Below are 14,451 nucleotides of genomic sequence, written 5' to 3' on the forward strand. Positions count from 1 at the left end.
GCCTTTGACTTTTCCCAGCTTTCTGGCAAACTGTCCTCCAGATATCTACATGGATTAGTTCCTTGATGCCTTTAAGTCTCTCTCTGTTCAGATGCCAACTATCAATTAGGATGCCCCTAATTACCCTATAAAAAATTGCATCACCCTCAGTGTCCCCTTTACCATGTTTTATTTTCATCGTCTTTCTCCACAACGCCTATATGTAAGTACTGTTTTGTGCACTGCTGTGTTCCCAATGACTAGAACAATGCCTAGCACAGAGTAAGTGCTCAAGTGCTCAGTGTAATTATTTGTTAAGTGAATCTTAAAAAGCTTACTAACAAAGTACAGTATTTGGCAGCTAATAATCAGCATTAAGTCATTTTTTTTAGCCAGATTGACTTGGCAGCACATTTTCTCTAATTTACATTTTACATCTCCACCCCAGAGTCAGCGATATATTTTTCTAATTTTTTTTACTGTTTTAAAACTTTGTTTATATTATTAAATGTAATGCACCTATGGAAAAGTATGTGAAACAAATATATACAGTTTCACAAATAATTAAATAGTGAACACCTATGTGACTCTAAGTCAAGAAATAAAACGTTCCCAGTAACCCAGAAGCCCCTGTGTCTCGCTCCTGTATGAAGTAATAATGCTGTCCCAAGTTTGGCATTGATGATTTCCGTGCCTTTCTTCCTGGTAGTTCTCCTAGCTCTCTTTTACTTGCTTTTGAATTTTATGTGAACAGAGTCATTTTGTTCTTTTATGTGAACAGAGTCCTTCCCTCTTTCACTCAATATTATGTTCGTGAGATTTGTGTGTATGTCTGTGGTTGTAGTTCATCATTTTCATTTCTGTACATTATTACATTATATGAATAAACTGCAATTTATTCTGTTGATCCAAATTTGGATTGTTTCCAGTTTGGGGCTATTCTAATGCTCCTATGAAAATTCTCACGTCTTTCGATGCACATGTGCACGTATTTCTGCTGGGTATATACCTAGAAATGGAATCATTGGGCCATAGAGTATGCATATCTTAAACTAGTAGATAATGTCAAACTGTTTTCCAAAGTGGTTATAGCACTCTACGTTCCAGCCAGCAGGGTTTGAGAGTTTTATTGCTCCATATCCTCAACAGTTGATGCAAGTCATTTTAGTTTTAGCCAGAGGATATGGTGCTACATATATAATAACACTGTGCACCTTTCATTTGTTTATTGGTTATTTCTTGTCAATTGACTGTTCAAGTTTTGCCCTTTATTCTACTGGATTTTCTGTCTTTTGTTATTGATATGTGAAAGTTCTTTATATATTCTAAATACAAAAATTGTATGGGTTATATATGTTGGAAGGTTTTTCTTTTATTTGATAAAACGGTCTCTTTTAATCTACAAATTCCTCCTTCCTCCCTTTCGTTTCTTTAAAGTTTATCTCTTCAAGAACCTTGGTCATTTGACTTGTAGAGTTTCTCACAGCTTAGATTTTGATGATTGCATATTCATGGTGATGTTCAACATGTTCTTCTTTTAGCTGTATTTCTTACAAATTGTCAGTGAGGTCCAGAAGCTTGATCAGAATTAGTCTTGCCAGAGAAATTGAACACACAGATCGTAGTGTATTCTTTAATCATGTGGCACGTAATGTCTGGTTGTTTCTTTTCTTTTCTTTTGTGTTTTTTTTTGGGGGGTTTTAAGAAAGATTAGCCCTGAGCTGACATCTGCTGCCAATCCTCCTCTTTTTGCTGAGGAAGACTGGCCCTGAGCTAACATCCGTGCCCATCTTCCTCTCCTTTGTATGTGGGACACCTACCACAGCATGGCTTGCCAAGCGGTGGCATGTCTGCATCCAGGATCTGAACCGGAAAACCCCGGCCCGCTGAAGTAGAACGTGTGCACTTAACCACTGTGCCACCAGTCCGGCCCCTGGTTGTTTCTTTTTTGTGATGTTAGTAGCTATTGATACTCAGTGCCTAGATCCATTCATTTACTGGGGTTTGCATAATTGTAAGGTTCTAACTCTGTCATTAATTTTTATTTGTTAGTTGGAATAATTTTATTACGATATGTTTTCCCTCATCTTCTCTTTGGTTTCTCAGTTCATGTAGCAGAAACAATGCTAGGTTGTTTCCCTTTATATATCAGTTTTGAAAAAATTAATTGGTTCCTTTTTATTCTCCAATGGTGATCAGTGTTTTCTTTTTTAAAAATATTGTTATTAAATCATGGAGTTAAACATATTTGATGGGTTTTAGTCCACTACAATTACCCTTTTTTATTTTGTAAGGAAGATTGTCCCTGAGCTAACATCTGTGCCAATCTTCCTCTTTTTGCTGCAGGAAGATTGTCCCTGAGTTAACTAACATCTATGCTCATCTTCCTCTATTTTGTATGTGGGATGCCGCCACAGCACGGCTTGATGAAACAATGCACAGGTCCATGCCCAGGAGCCGAACCTGCAAACCCCAGGCCACCAAAGTGGAGCATGTGAACCCAACCACTATGCCACCCTGCTGGCCCCTACAATTACTCTTTTTGAATCTCAAATAATACCGACTTTGGCCAGTGACAGGCTCTTCATTATTGGCTTTTGAGTCACTCCAGTAGTCCTTGAGGCTTGTTTTGTACATTTCTTGTTCCAGCCCTGGAATCAGCCATTTTCTAGATCCCTTATTTCTTTCAGTGGAAAATGGTATTTCAAGACTACCATCTGGGCACTAGGATGCTCATTGCTCCTGGGTTGGTCATTGTTTCTGAGACTATTTCAGCAGATGGGGCTAGGAAATATATATTTAAAGAAAAAATGCCATGTATGATGTCTCATTTGCTTTGTCCCACATACTCACAACAGCTTCAGAATACCAATACTAATACTACTGATCAATAGGATTACTGAAAAAAGAAAAACAGTTTGAAAAATGTTTTTGTATGTTCTCCCCTACTTTTTTTTAAAAGGTTGTACTATATATTGTTAGATGTGTAGCCATTACATACTGAGTGAACTCTCTCTTTTTTTTTTTTTGCTTTTTCTCCCCAAATCCCCCGAGTACATAGTTCTATATTTTAGTTGTGGGTCCTTCTAGTTCTGGAATGTGGGACGCTGCCTCAATATGGCCTGATGAGCGGTGCCACATCTGCACCTAGGATCCGAACCGTCGAAACCCTGGGCCGCTGAAGCAGAGCGCGCCAACTTAACCACTCGGCCATGGGGTCGGCCCTGAACTCTCCCTTTTTAATCCACATTTAATTTTTAAATTAATTTTATTGAGGTATAATTTATGTATGGTATCCTTTTTTTTAAAAAAAAAGGTTCACCCTCAGTTAACATCTGTTGCTGGTCTTTTTCTTCTTCTTTTTCTCCCCAAAGCCCCCCAGTACATAGTTGTGTATTCCAATTGTAGTCCTCCTAGTTCTGCCATGTGGGATGTCACCTCAGCATGGCTTGATGAGCGGTGCTAGGTCCATGCCTAGGATCCAAAGTGGAGCACATGAACTTAACCACTGGGCCATGGGGCCAGCCCTCTAAGTCTCCATTTTAGGTGCATGTCAGTGCATTTTGACAAATGTCTACTCTTGTGTAACCATAACCACAATCATGATATGGAATATTTCCATCACACTAAAAAGATCTCTGTGCCTCTTCCCGTCCGTGGCCCCAGCAAAGCACCAATATGCTTTCTGTCACCATGGATTAGATTTGCCTTTGCTAGAGTTTCATAAAAATTGAATCACATACAATGTACTCCTTTTTGTCTGGCTTCTTTCACTCAGTATGATTTTTGAGAATCATACACATTGATCTAAGTATCTATAATGTGTTCCTTCTTATTCCTTTTTGTTTTGTTGTAGGGCTGTACCAAAATTGGTTTATCAGTTCAGCTATTGATGGGCATTTGTGTTATTTTCAGTTTGTGGCAGTTATAAATAAAGTTACTATGAACATTCTTGTACATGTTTTTTGTGGACGTATATTTTCATTTTTCCTGGGTAAATAGAGGTGGAATTTCTAGATCATATGGCAAGTGTAGTTAAATTTTCTTAGAAACTGCCAAACTGTTTTTTGTAGTGGATGTACCATTTTACACTCGCACTAACAATGTTGTAAGAGTTCCAGTTACTCTATGCTTTTGCTAACACTTAATATTATTAATCTTTTTTAATTTTAGCCAACCTAATGGGTGTGTAGTGGTGTCTCATTATGGTTTTCATTTGCATTTCCCTGATGAGCAGTGATGTGTTAACATCTTTCTGTGTGCTTATTGGCTTTGCATGTATTCTTTTGTGAAATATCTGTTAAAATCTTTTGCTGATTTTATTGGTTTTTATTTTTATTGAATCTTGAAAGTTCTTTATTCTGAATACAAGTCCATTATATATATTGTTTTCTTCCAGTTTGTGACATGCTTCTTAGTGTCTCTCAACAGAATTTTAATTTTAATGAAGCTAATTTTTCAAAATGTTTTATGGTTAGTGCTTTTATGTATTCTAGCACAGAAATATTTGCCAACCCTAAGTGGTTCTCATCTGGGGTCACTTTTACTCCTTTACCCCTGCTCCTCCTCCCTCAGGGGACTTTAGCAAGGTCTGGAAACATTTTTGGTTGTCAGAACTGGCAGAATGCTACTGATATCTACTGGCTAGAGGGCAGGGATGCTGCTAAACATGACATCCCCCACAGCAAAGAATTATCCAGCCCAAAATGTCAGTAGTGCTTGCGTTGAGAAATCCTGATCTAGAGGTTTTGTGATTATAACTTTTACATGAATGTCTATGTTCATTTCAAGTTATTTTTTGTTCAACATGTTAGGTTCAGATCAGAGTTTATTTCTCTTTCATATGGATATCTAGTTGTGCTAGTGTGGTGGTTCTCAACTGAGAGTGATTTTGCCTCCCAGCAGATGTTTAGTAAAGTCTGGAGACATTTTTGGTTCTTACAGCTGAGGAAGAAATGCTTCTGACATCTAGTTGGTAGAGCCAAGAATGTCGCTAAATATCCTACAGTATGCAGGACAGTCCCCTACCACCAAAAGTTATCTGGTCCCAAATGTCCATCATGCCAGTGTTGAGAAACTGCCTAGCACTGTAAGTTGAAAAAGCTATTTTTTCCCTTCATTGGACTGCCTTGTCACCATCGATATGTGGGTCAATTTCTTGACTCTATTCTATTTCATTAGTCTGTATATCTGTCTTTATGCTAATACCACCTGGTCTTGTGGTAAGTTTGGAAACCATGTAGTAAAGTCGTGCAACTTTGTTCTTTTTTTAAAATTGTTTTGGCTGTTATCAGTCCTTTACATTTCCCTGTAAGATTTTGGAATCAGCTTGTCAATTTCTACAAAAAAACTAGATGGGATTTTAATTGGGATTGCTTTGAATCTATAGAACTTGTATTTTACAAATACCTCTTAAAATAGTGTTTAACTAGATTACTTTTTTTCTTTTTAAATGAAATCTGACCATCTCTTATCTTTTCATTAGAAAGTTTAATAGTTCATGGTAATTGATGTATATGGACTTGTTTGTAATTTCTGTTTTTCTAAACTTCTTTCTTCTTTTACTTCTTTTGAGAGAATTGATGTTTTTCCCCCCTTCTTTTTCCCCTCTATTGATTTGGAATTGATACATTGTTTTTCTGTTCTCTTAGTGGTTACTCTGGAATTTTTACAATGAATTTTTTCCCTCACTGAATTGCTTTATCATCAATATGTGGGTCAATTTCTTGAGTCTGTTCTGTTTTATTAATCTGTATGTCTACAGAGACTGTGTGGAGAATTTTGACTCACATCACATCCCTGCTGATTGATATTGTTGTTTTAATGCTGTCTCTTTTGTAACCCTACCTACATTATTTTATATGGACAATGTTTGTTTTCATTTATCTACAAATTTTGACAGTTTTTTGGCTTTCCATTTCTTCTCAAATCTACATTCTGAGATCCTCTTCATTATTCTTGAAATGTTATGTTCTAAATGTTCCTTTGATGAAGGTGTCTTGGTGATGAACAATCTCCTTTTTTGTTTATGTGGAAATATTTTTGTTTTGTTCTCATTCTAATAAAATAGCTTCATTCCATACATAATTCTAAGTTGACAGTTTGTTTTATTTCTCAATGTTTGAAAGTATAATTTGACTTTTTCTGGCTCGTGTTATTGTTATTGAAAAGTGTGTTGTCTGTTATTTCTTTTAGGGAATTGGTCTTTTCTGTCTGACCACTCTTTAGTGTTTTACAGTTTCATTACAATGTGGGGTTTTTTTTTCTTTTTTTAAAGAAATTCTACTTGGTTCTTGTGTTTCTTGTATCTGTAGATTCATATCCTTCATCAGTTCTGGAAAATTCTCAGTTGTTTTCAGTTATTGCTTCTCCTTCGTTTTCTCAACTCTATCTCTTTAGGATTCCCAGATTTCGTAAGTTAGACCTCAGTCTGTCTTCCATTTCTCTCTTTCTTTTTTTTTTTTTGGTGAGGAAGATCAGCCCTGAGCTAACATCTATGCCAGTCTTCCTCTATTTTGTAAGTGGGACGCTGCCACAGCATGGCTTGTTGAGAGTTCTGTAAATCTGCACCTGGGATCCAAACCTGCAAATCCTGGGCTGCCAAAGTGGAGCACATGAACTTAACCACTAAGCCACTGGGCTAGCCCCTCTCTCTTTTTTTTTTATTGTGGTAAAATGTATGTAACGTAAAGTTTACCATGTTAACCATTTTTAAGGAAAGTGCAATGGCATTAGATACATTCACAAAGTTGTTTGTGAATGTATTTCCACCATCCATGTACAGAATTTTCTCATCTTCCCAAACTGAACCTCAGTACTCATTAAATAATAACTCATTCCCTCCTCCCCCTAGTCTCTGGCAACCACCATTCTACTTTTTCTCTCCATGAATTTTGACTTCTGTAGGTACCTCATATAAGTGGAGTCATACAATAGTTGTCCTTTTGTGATTGGCTTATTTCGCTTACCAAAATGTCTTCAAGGTTCAACCATGTTGTAGCGTGTCAGAATTTCCTTCCCTTGTTTTAAAATTTATTTTTAATTGTGCTAAAATACACATAATATAAAATTTACCATCTTGACCATTTTTAAGTGTGTATTTTGTTGGTATTAAGTACATTCATATTGTTGTGCACCCAATCTCCATAAATCTTCTCATCCTGCAAAACTGAGACTCTGTACCCATTTCTGAACTGTTTCTACTTACAACACTTCTGACACCAAATATATGGGGTTTTTCTCCCCTACACCAACCAGTTCTCCAACTCTCCAGGCAGTGGGCCTAGGGTTCCTATAACTCTCTCCTCTGGTTCAATAATTTGCCAGAACAGCTTGCAAAAATCAGGAAAGTGCTTTACTTACTATTTCCAGTTTATTAGAAAGGCTACAACTCAGGAACAGCCAAATGAGAGAGATGCATAGGACAAGGTATGGGAGAAGGGGCACAGAGCTTCCATGCCGTCTCCAGGCACAGCACCCTTGCACCTCCATGTGTTCAACAACCCAGAATCTCTCTGAACTCTGTTGTTTAGGGGTTTGTATGAAGATTTCTTTTCTTAGGCATGGTTGATTAAAGCATTGTATCTTGATGATTAACTCCATCTCCAGCTCCTCTCCCCTCCCCAGAGGTGGGGGAGTAGGACTAGAAGTTCTAACCTTGTAATCATGCCTTGGTCTTTCTGGCAACCATCCCCCATCATTAAGCTATCTAGGGGCCACCAGTCATCTCATTAACATACAAAAGACACTGTTATCCCTCAAGATACGGAAGGTTTTAGGAGCTGTGTGTTAAGAGCCAGGGACAAAGACCAAATATATGTTTCTTATTGCATCACACCCATTAAACAGTAACTCCCAATTCCTCCCTCCTCCCAGCTCATGGCAACCATTCTGTTTTCTGCCTCTGAATTTGTCTACTCTAGGGACCCTCATTTAAGTACAGTCATATAGTGTTTATCTTTTTGTGACTGGTTTATTTTACTTAGCATAATGTCTTCAAGATTCATTCATGTTGTAGCATGTGTCTGAATTTCTTTTTTAAGGCTGAATAAATATTCCATTGTATGTATATGGACGTTTTGTTTATCTGTCCATCCGTTGGTGGACACTTGCGTTGCTTCTACCTTTTGGCTGTTGTAAATGGTGCTGCTATGAACATAGATGTACAAACACGTATTCAAATCTCTGCTTTTCAAGGCTTAAATGTAGGATTCTCATGTTCAGCTCCCTCCCTGATCTTAGAACTGGTTGAGGCATTTGCCTTCAAGCCGCCTCGTCTTTCATGTGTTTTCTTACTGTTCACTGCTTCTATTCCTCCCCGCTCTAGGTGTTAGGGTTTATGTGTTTGTTTATGGTCCTTGGAGATTCTCCTTGCTTTTTACTAAGTTCAGCAATGCATAAAAATTGTTAGTTGTAATTTATCCAGGATCTAGTATTATTTGGATAGGTTTGGTCTTCAAGGTACCTACTCTACCATACTGCCAGAAGTAGTATCTGTTACATTTTTAGATTTCAAACATGTATGATACCATATTTTTCCTTTCTGGCACAAAATAAAATTTAGGGAGTATAGTGATTTAAATTTCAAGATATTTTGAGTGTTAAACAACATTTGGGGGATGAGTGATGGGGAACAGCCTGAATCACTTAACCTTTGTTGTTCACTCAGCTGTTTTTCAAAGACAAATAAATTGCTGGTTAAAAACCTTTTTTATTAAGTACATCAAATAATGATCCTTTAGTTGCTTAATACCTACCAGTTGTGAAATACCTTTAATAATACATAACATATCTGGTATAAGTGTAAAACTGTGTTAGATTTTCCTTTGATTCTTTCTCTTGCTGTAATTGCTGAACTAAGTGAAACTCAGTTAAAAGCACTGGAACATTCAGCAGAATTTTACCAAGACACGTGTGCCAATAAATATCTAACCAGACGAGTCTCTATGTCACATAGTTCTTATAGATTGCTTCACTTTGCATGTTCAGTCTTAATAATGACTACCACGAGACGAGAATGTTGCGGGTGAAGGTTAACTAATATCGTAAATGAGGAGCAAAAATATTGTGCAAATCTGAGTTTTCAGTTGACTGGGGTTTTTAAAAACAGAGCTTTTCCATGTTGACCCACATCTGCCTTAGTTGCAAGTAATATCCTGAATTAAATATCAAGATCAGTACTGAAAAGCGTGGATGGAGGGCAAGAATGTGGAAGATAGTGGGAAGTAGGGATGAAAGAAGAGGATTTGAAACTATGAATGAAAAGATATGTTGGAGTGGTTATTGATCTGTAACGACACATCTTATAAATGTCAGAAGGGGAAGAGGATAGAGATAGATTATAAAGATATGCTTATTGCTAACAGCTTTTGTAATGTAAAATATATTCGAAAGGCTTCATATTAGACTTCATTGACAGAAGAAAAAATGCGTATCTTAGAAGATAGTGTATGTGTGTGTTAGTTATAACCCCCCACCCGAAACTGCTGTGCTTCTTTGAGTTGTTTACATGTTATCACAAGTGGCATGTGTTCTGCTTGAGTAAAGCTATGAATTTTATTTCCTTCCTGATTATATTTCCTGGGAAGTCATTAATATTTTGAAAACAGTTTGGAGAGAAGAAAATGCTAAATACTCCATCATTTGAATTATTTATAACATTCTCATTTATTTTTTAGATTTTAGATTAGAAGAACCTGTAAGATAACTACTTTGTTAATTCATTGTTACTTGGGAATCTTTTTAGGATATTAAACTTATTTATTTCTAATCATTCATGTAACTGCTTTTTTTGCAGTCAAGTGTACTGAAATTTTCATGTGGCTTTATTTCTTCGACAGTTTCTTAAATAGCATAGAAAATATGATACGTCTTGCCTATTTAATTTTAAATTTTAATCCGATTGCTAATTTTAGTATAAGTAAATATCAATATTTTAAGAAATTAGGTTAAAAGAATTGTTTTGAAAAAGAAAAGATTAAATCAATTAAGGAATTACAATATACCTGGATTGTTAAAATTTTGATTAATGAAATGAGGCTAATGTTTGAAATGAATAATTATTAATCACATGTAACTAAATTGTCTTTGTTGCATTACTAGAAAAGTATGATACAGATTAATTTCTCTTTTAATTTTTTATTTCCTAGCAAATCTTAAGAGCTTGCGTTGAACAAGTGAAAAAGTATCCAGAATTCTATACTCTCCATGAAGTCACCAGCTTAATGGGATTCTTCCCATTCAGGATAGAGATGGGATTAAAGTTAGAAAAAACTCTTCTTGCCTTGGTAAAGTTTACCATATGAAAGTATAAGCTTATTTTTGTCTGAAATATCATTTATATTTCACATAGGCAGTATTTATGTTTCAATTTTGGACAATAAGGGGATATAACTTTTAAACTATGAAGTACAAATATGCCCCTTTCTTTTTATTTAATGGATACCAATACTTGATATTTTTTTAAAATGTCACTGCAATCTTGCGCCATATAATGACATTTCGGTCAACGATGGATCCCATATATGATGGTGGTCCCATAAGATTAGTACTGTATGGCATAGGTGTGTAGTAGGCTGTGCTATCTAGGTTTGTGTAATACACTCTATGATGTTCGCACAACAACGAAGTCACCTAACGACGCATTTCTCGGAATGTATCCCTGTTATTAAGCAACGTGTGACTGTACCAACTTTCCTTCTTTCTTTTTTTTTTTTCAGATTTTATTTTTTCCTTTTTTTCCCCAAAGCCCCCTGGTACATAGTTGTGTATTCTTCGTTGTGGGTCCTTCTAGTTGTGGCATGTGGGACGCTGCCTCAGCGTGGTTTGATGAGCAGTGCCATGTCCGCGCCCAGGATCCAAACCAACGAAACACTGGGCCGCCTGCACTGGAGCGCACGAACTTAACCACTCGGCCACAGGGCCAGCCCCCCAACTTTATTTCTTGATTTTCTTTTCTTAGTTCCCGTCTTTCTTAATGTTCCTGAATATAAGCAGGAAGCCCTTTTTCTTTTAAGTGATTTTACTCAGAATCGTATTTGAAGTGTGTGTAGAGAGGATATTTTAAAGTTTCTGCTATACCGTGTTAGGATTTGTACCTCATAAAATGAGGAGTTAGAATTTAAAGTGCAGAGAAAATTCCATGACACTCCTGTCTTGGACCCTCTTAAAAAAAAATCTGTATGGTGATTGGCAGGCCAAAACATGAAAGTCTTGATTTAAGGCAGCTCTAAATTTGATATTTACATTTAGTAGAATGAATTTTAAGTTAAAAGTTTCATATAATGAAAGGATACTTTTCTTACAGGAAAAATATATCAAGATTTTTCCAATAAAAGATTCATTTTTTTCTTATTTAGGGCAGTGTAAAGTATGTGAAAACAGTATTTCCATCAATGCCTGCAAAGTTGCAGCTCTCAAAAGATAACATATCTACCACTGAAACAGCAGAACAAACAGCTGCAGCTATGCATTATGTAAGTAGAAAGGTGGTTTTGGATCTTCCAAGTAATCTTCTGTACCTCCAAGGGTCCAGATAACCTAATTGTTCTAAAGTCCCCTCCCTGAATCTCTCCCTTCTTTTCATTACTTTATCAAAGAAACTGCCAATAAATATAATCAAGTAACAAGTTATATGTTGTTTTTCAGGATATTAGTAAAGATCCAAATGCAGAGAAGCTTGTTTCAAGATATCACCCTCAGATAGCTCTAACTAGTCAATCGTTATTTACCTTATTAAATAATCATGGACCAAACTACAAGGAACAGTGGGAAATTCCAGTGTGTATTCAACTCATACCTGTTGCAGGTTTGTGATATGCCATGTCAAATAATGCTCTCAAAAGAGTTGGAACAGCTCCCTTTCAGCCGTCTAAACATAGGTGGTCATTTGTCAGATACAAAAATCTAAGTTTTGGTTTAAAGAGGATATAAATTTGACATTTATATTCAGTAGAACTTTTTAGATATGCCGTGCTACTATAGAATTGATCATTGTAATTGAGCTATTAGATCTACAGAATGTGTAGTGGTGTTGAGGGGTGAGAGGTAGGTAGAGAAGCAACTGTGGTTTAGGGTGGCCAAAAATACATGAAATAATAAGGTGCTTCTGTCTTTTATTGAAATGAAAAGAATGCAGTACTAGACAACCTCAGATGGCTGAGCTTCCAGGACTTATTTACTTGTCTGTTATTGGAATTCAGAATTAAAATAGGTATATACTTATAAGCATAGCATAGTCTCTCTTTGAACAGTAAAATCAATATTTGCACATAAATTCCTTTGTACGAAAGATTATTACCCTTCTATTTTGGTTTATATTTAACAATTTTTTCATATTTTCCAGAATTAATATTATGTTAACAACATAATTATCGTAAATGAAAAACTATGTCTCATGAAACATGCTAAAAATTTCATCACTTTTTGAAAGTATAAATCTATAGGAACAGAGTAATAGTGACAGTGAAAGTATAACAATAGAAAGCAGAGAATCCTTTAAAAAAAGTTGTTAGAGAGCATATTTTTCTTGCCAGATTCTCTTGCTCTTAGATCTCCAAGGGACTTTAAAGATCTTCTGATTCAAGGGTGGCAAATATGGAGACACGTGCTGCCGCCTTTCTATCCTGTGTCTCTTTGTTTACTGATTCTTTTATCATAGTCCTGTTTTTGTTGTTGTTTTTAATATAACTACTAGAAACTAATCACCTCTTTTCTTCTGTTTCTGTTTTAAGGTTCAAAACCAGTTAAAGTAATTTATATTAATTCACCACTTCCCCAAAAGAAAATGACAATGAGAGAGAGAAATCAAATCTTCCATGAAGTTCCATTAAAATTCATGATGTCTAAAAACACATCTGTTCCAGTCTCTGCAGTATTTATGGACAAACCAGAAGATTATATATCTGAAATGGATGTATGTAATGCTGTCTTTGTTTTCTTAGGGGAATGTACTTATTCTTTTGAAGCATGAAGTTTTATTGCAAGTTTTTTGATGTAGAAGATAAAAATAGAGGGTTTAGGTTGAAACTTAAAATTGAATCCCAGGTTGAGCTAGACTTTAGGCAACTAATTTAACCTCCCTCAGCCTCAGTTTCCTTTTTTTATAAAAGAAAGGTGATAAAACCTACTTCACAAGACTGTTATAAGGATTAAGTTTGATATTATATGTAAAATGCTAAGTGGAGTCTTTAGTATTATGTATATACTAAAAACGCAGTGATGGTGGTAATCCTTTTGGTGGTTTTATTTAATTGGTCTCGTTCATATTCAAGAGTTTTTATGTGTGAAAGGTAACAGATGAGTTTGGCGCAAGAAATATTTGGCCATATTATTAATTCTTTTCAGTATACTTAGTAGCTTTGTGATGTAGGCAACCTACATAATCTCGCTGTGTCTAGTTTGCTCATCTGTAAAATGAGTATCATGATCTTACCTAATGCATGGGATTTTCTGGGACTAAATGAGTTAATACATGTAAAGCATTTAGAACAATGCTTGGCACTCCATAAATACTAGCTTTTGTTATTTCTGTATTTTAAAATATTTTCCATGATCATTAAGGTGAGACATTCTGTTTTTATGCAAAACTTTATTCATTCATTCCACAAATATTTATTGAGCAGAGACTGTTCTATGCACTGAGGATACAGCGGTGAATTTAAAAAGTCTTTTTTCTCTTGGAGCTTACAGTACTGGCAGAGGGCACAGATAATTAATAAAACAGTACCAAAAAAGCAAGTAGTGGTAAATGCTATGCAGAAAACTACAGAAGGTTAAGGGGAACAAGATGAGAATGAGACTGTTTTAGATTGATGATCAAGATGGCTTTTCCAAGGACAGGAATATGAACAGAGACTTGAATAAAGTGAGAGAGCAAACAAAATTAGAAAATAAAATGGAAAAATGTTTTTCTTATTTATACCTGAGAGTATATACTATTTTAAGGATATTGACTTTTTGTGTTTCATATTTGTTTATATGTTTTTCTCTGTTTGCCATTTGCCTTTAATATTTTTGTGATGTATATGTCATAAAGCACTCCCAACTTAAGTTTTCTTTTTTAATATTTTTTAAATCTACCTAAAACTTACAGTGCTGTGAGGTGAATGTCAGGGAGTAACAGGTGCTGTGAAGTAACATGAAGTAGGTTAAGGAGGATGAAAAGTGACAGAGTCACTTCTTTCACTAATGGCAGACTAGGTAATTTGGACCTTCCCCATTACTGATGACAACTAAAAACGCTGGACAAAATATAAAAATTTATTTCTTAGAATCATCAAAGAGCTAACAAAATAGGAATTGCAGGACTGAGATACCGGAGAAGAATAGAATCCAGGGAGGTAAGTCTATCTAGGGTCATTTTTGCCCTGGATGGTATTTGCCAGTTCTGAAGAGAAAACAGCAGATGAAGTGTTGTTTTGGCAGCATCACAGGACGAGAGGAACAAAAGTCAGAGTTCAGTTTTCCACCAAG

The 14,451-nt window shown here is 35.7% G+C and overlaps 1 protein-coding gene across 10 annotated transcripts in view; it reads left to right on the forward strand.

Annotated features, from left to right (window-relative positions):
• Positions 1–14,451, forward strand: part of ICE2 (interactor of little elongation complex ELL subunit 2) — a 65,364-nt gene that overhangs the window by 11,554 nt on the left and 39,359 nt on the right. For all 10 annotated transcript variants that reach the window (XR_011426125.1, XR_011426127.1, XM_023627758.2 and 7 more), the window contains exons 6-9: positions 10,128–10,265; positions 11,337–11,453; positions 11,626–11,785; positions 12,711–12,892. Coding sequence is in view for 8 of the 10 variants with exons in the window: in XM_023627758.2 (XP_023483526.2) it covers positions 10,128–10,265; positions 11,337–11,453; positions 11,626–11,785; positions 12,711–12,892 (597 nt within the window). In the remaining 2 variants the exon portion in view is untranslated. The remainder of the gene's footprint in view (positions 1–10,127; positions 10,266–11,336; positions 11,454–11,625; positions 11,786–12,710; positions 12,893–14,451) is intronic.

Source organism: Equus caballus, chromosome 1 (genome assembly GCF_041296265.1).
Source record: "Equus caballus isolate H_3958 breed thoroughbred chromosome 1, TB-T2T, whole genome shotgun sequence".
NCBI lineage: Eukaryota > Metazoa > Chordata > Mammalia > Perissodactyla > Equidae > Equus > Equus caballus.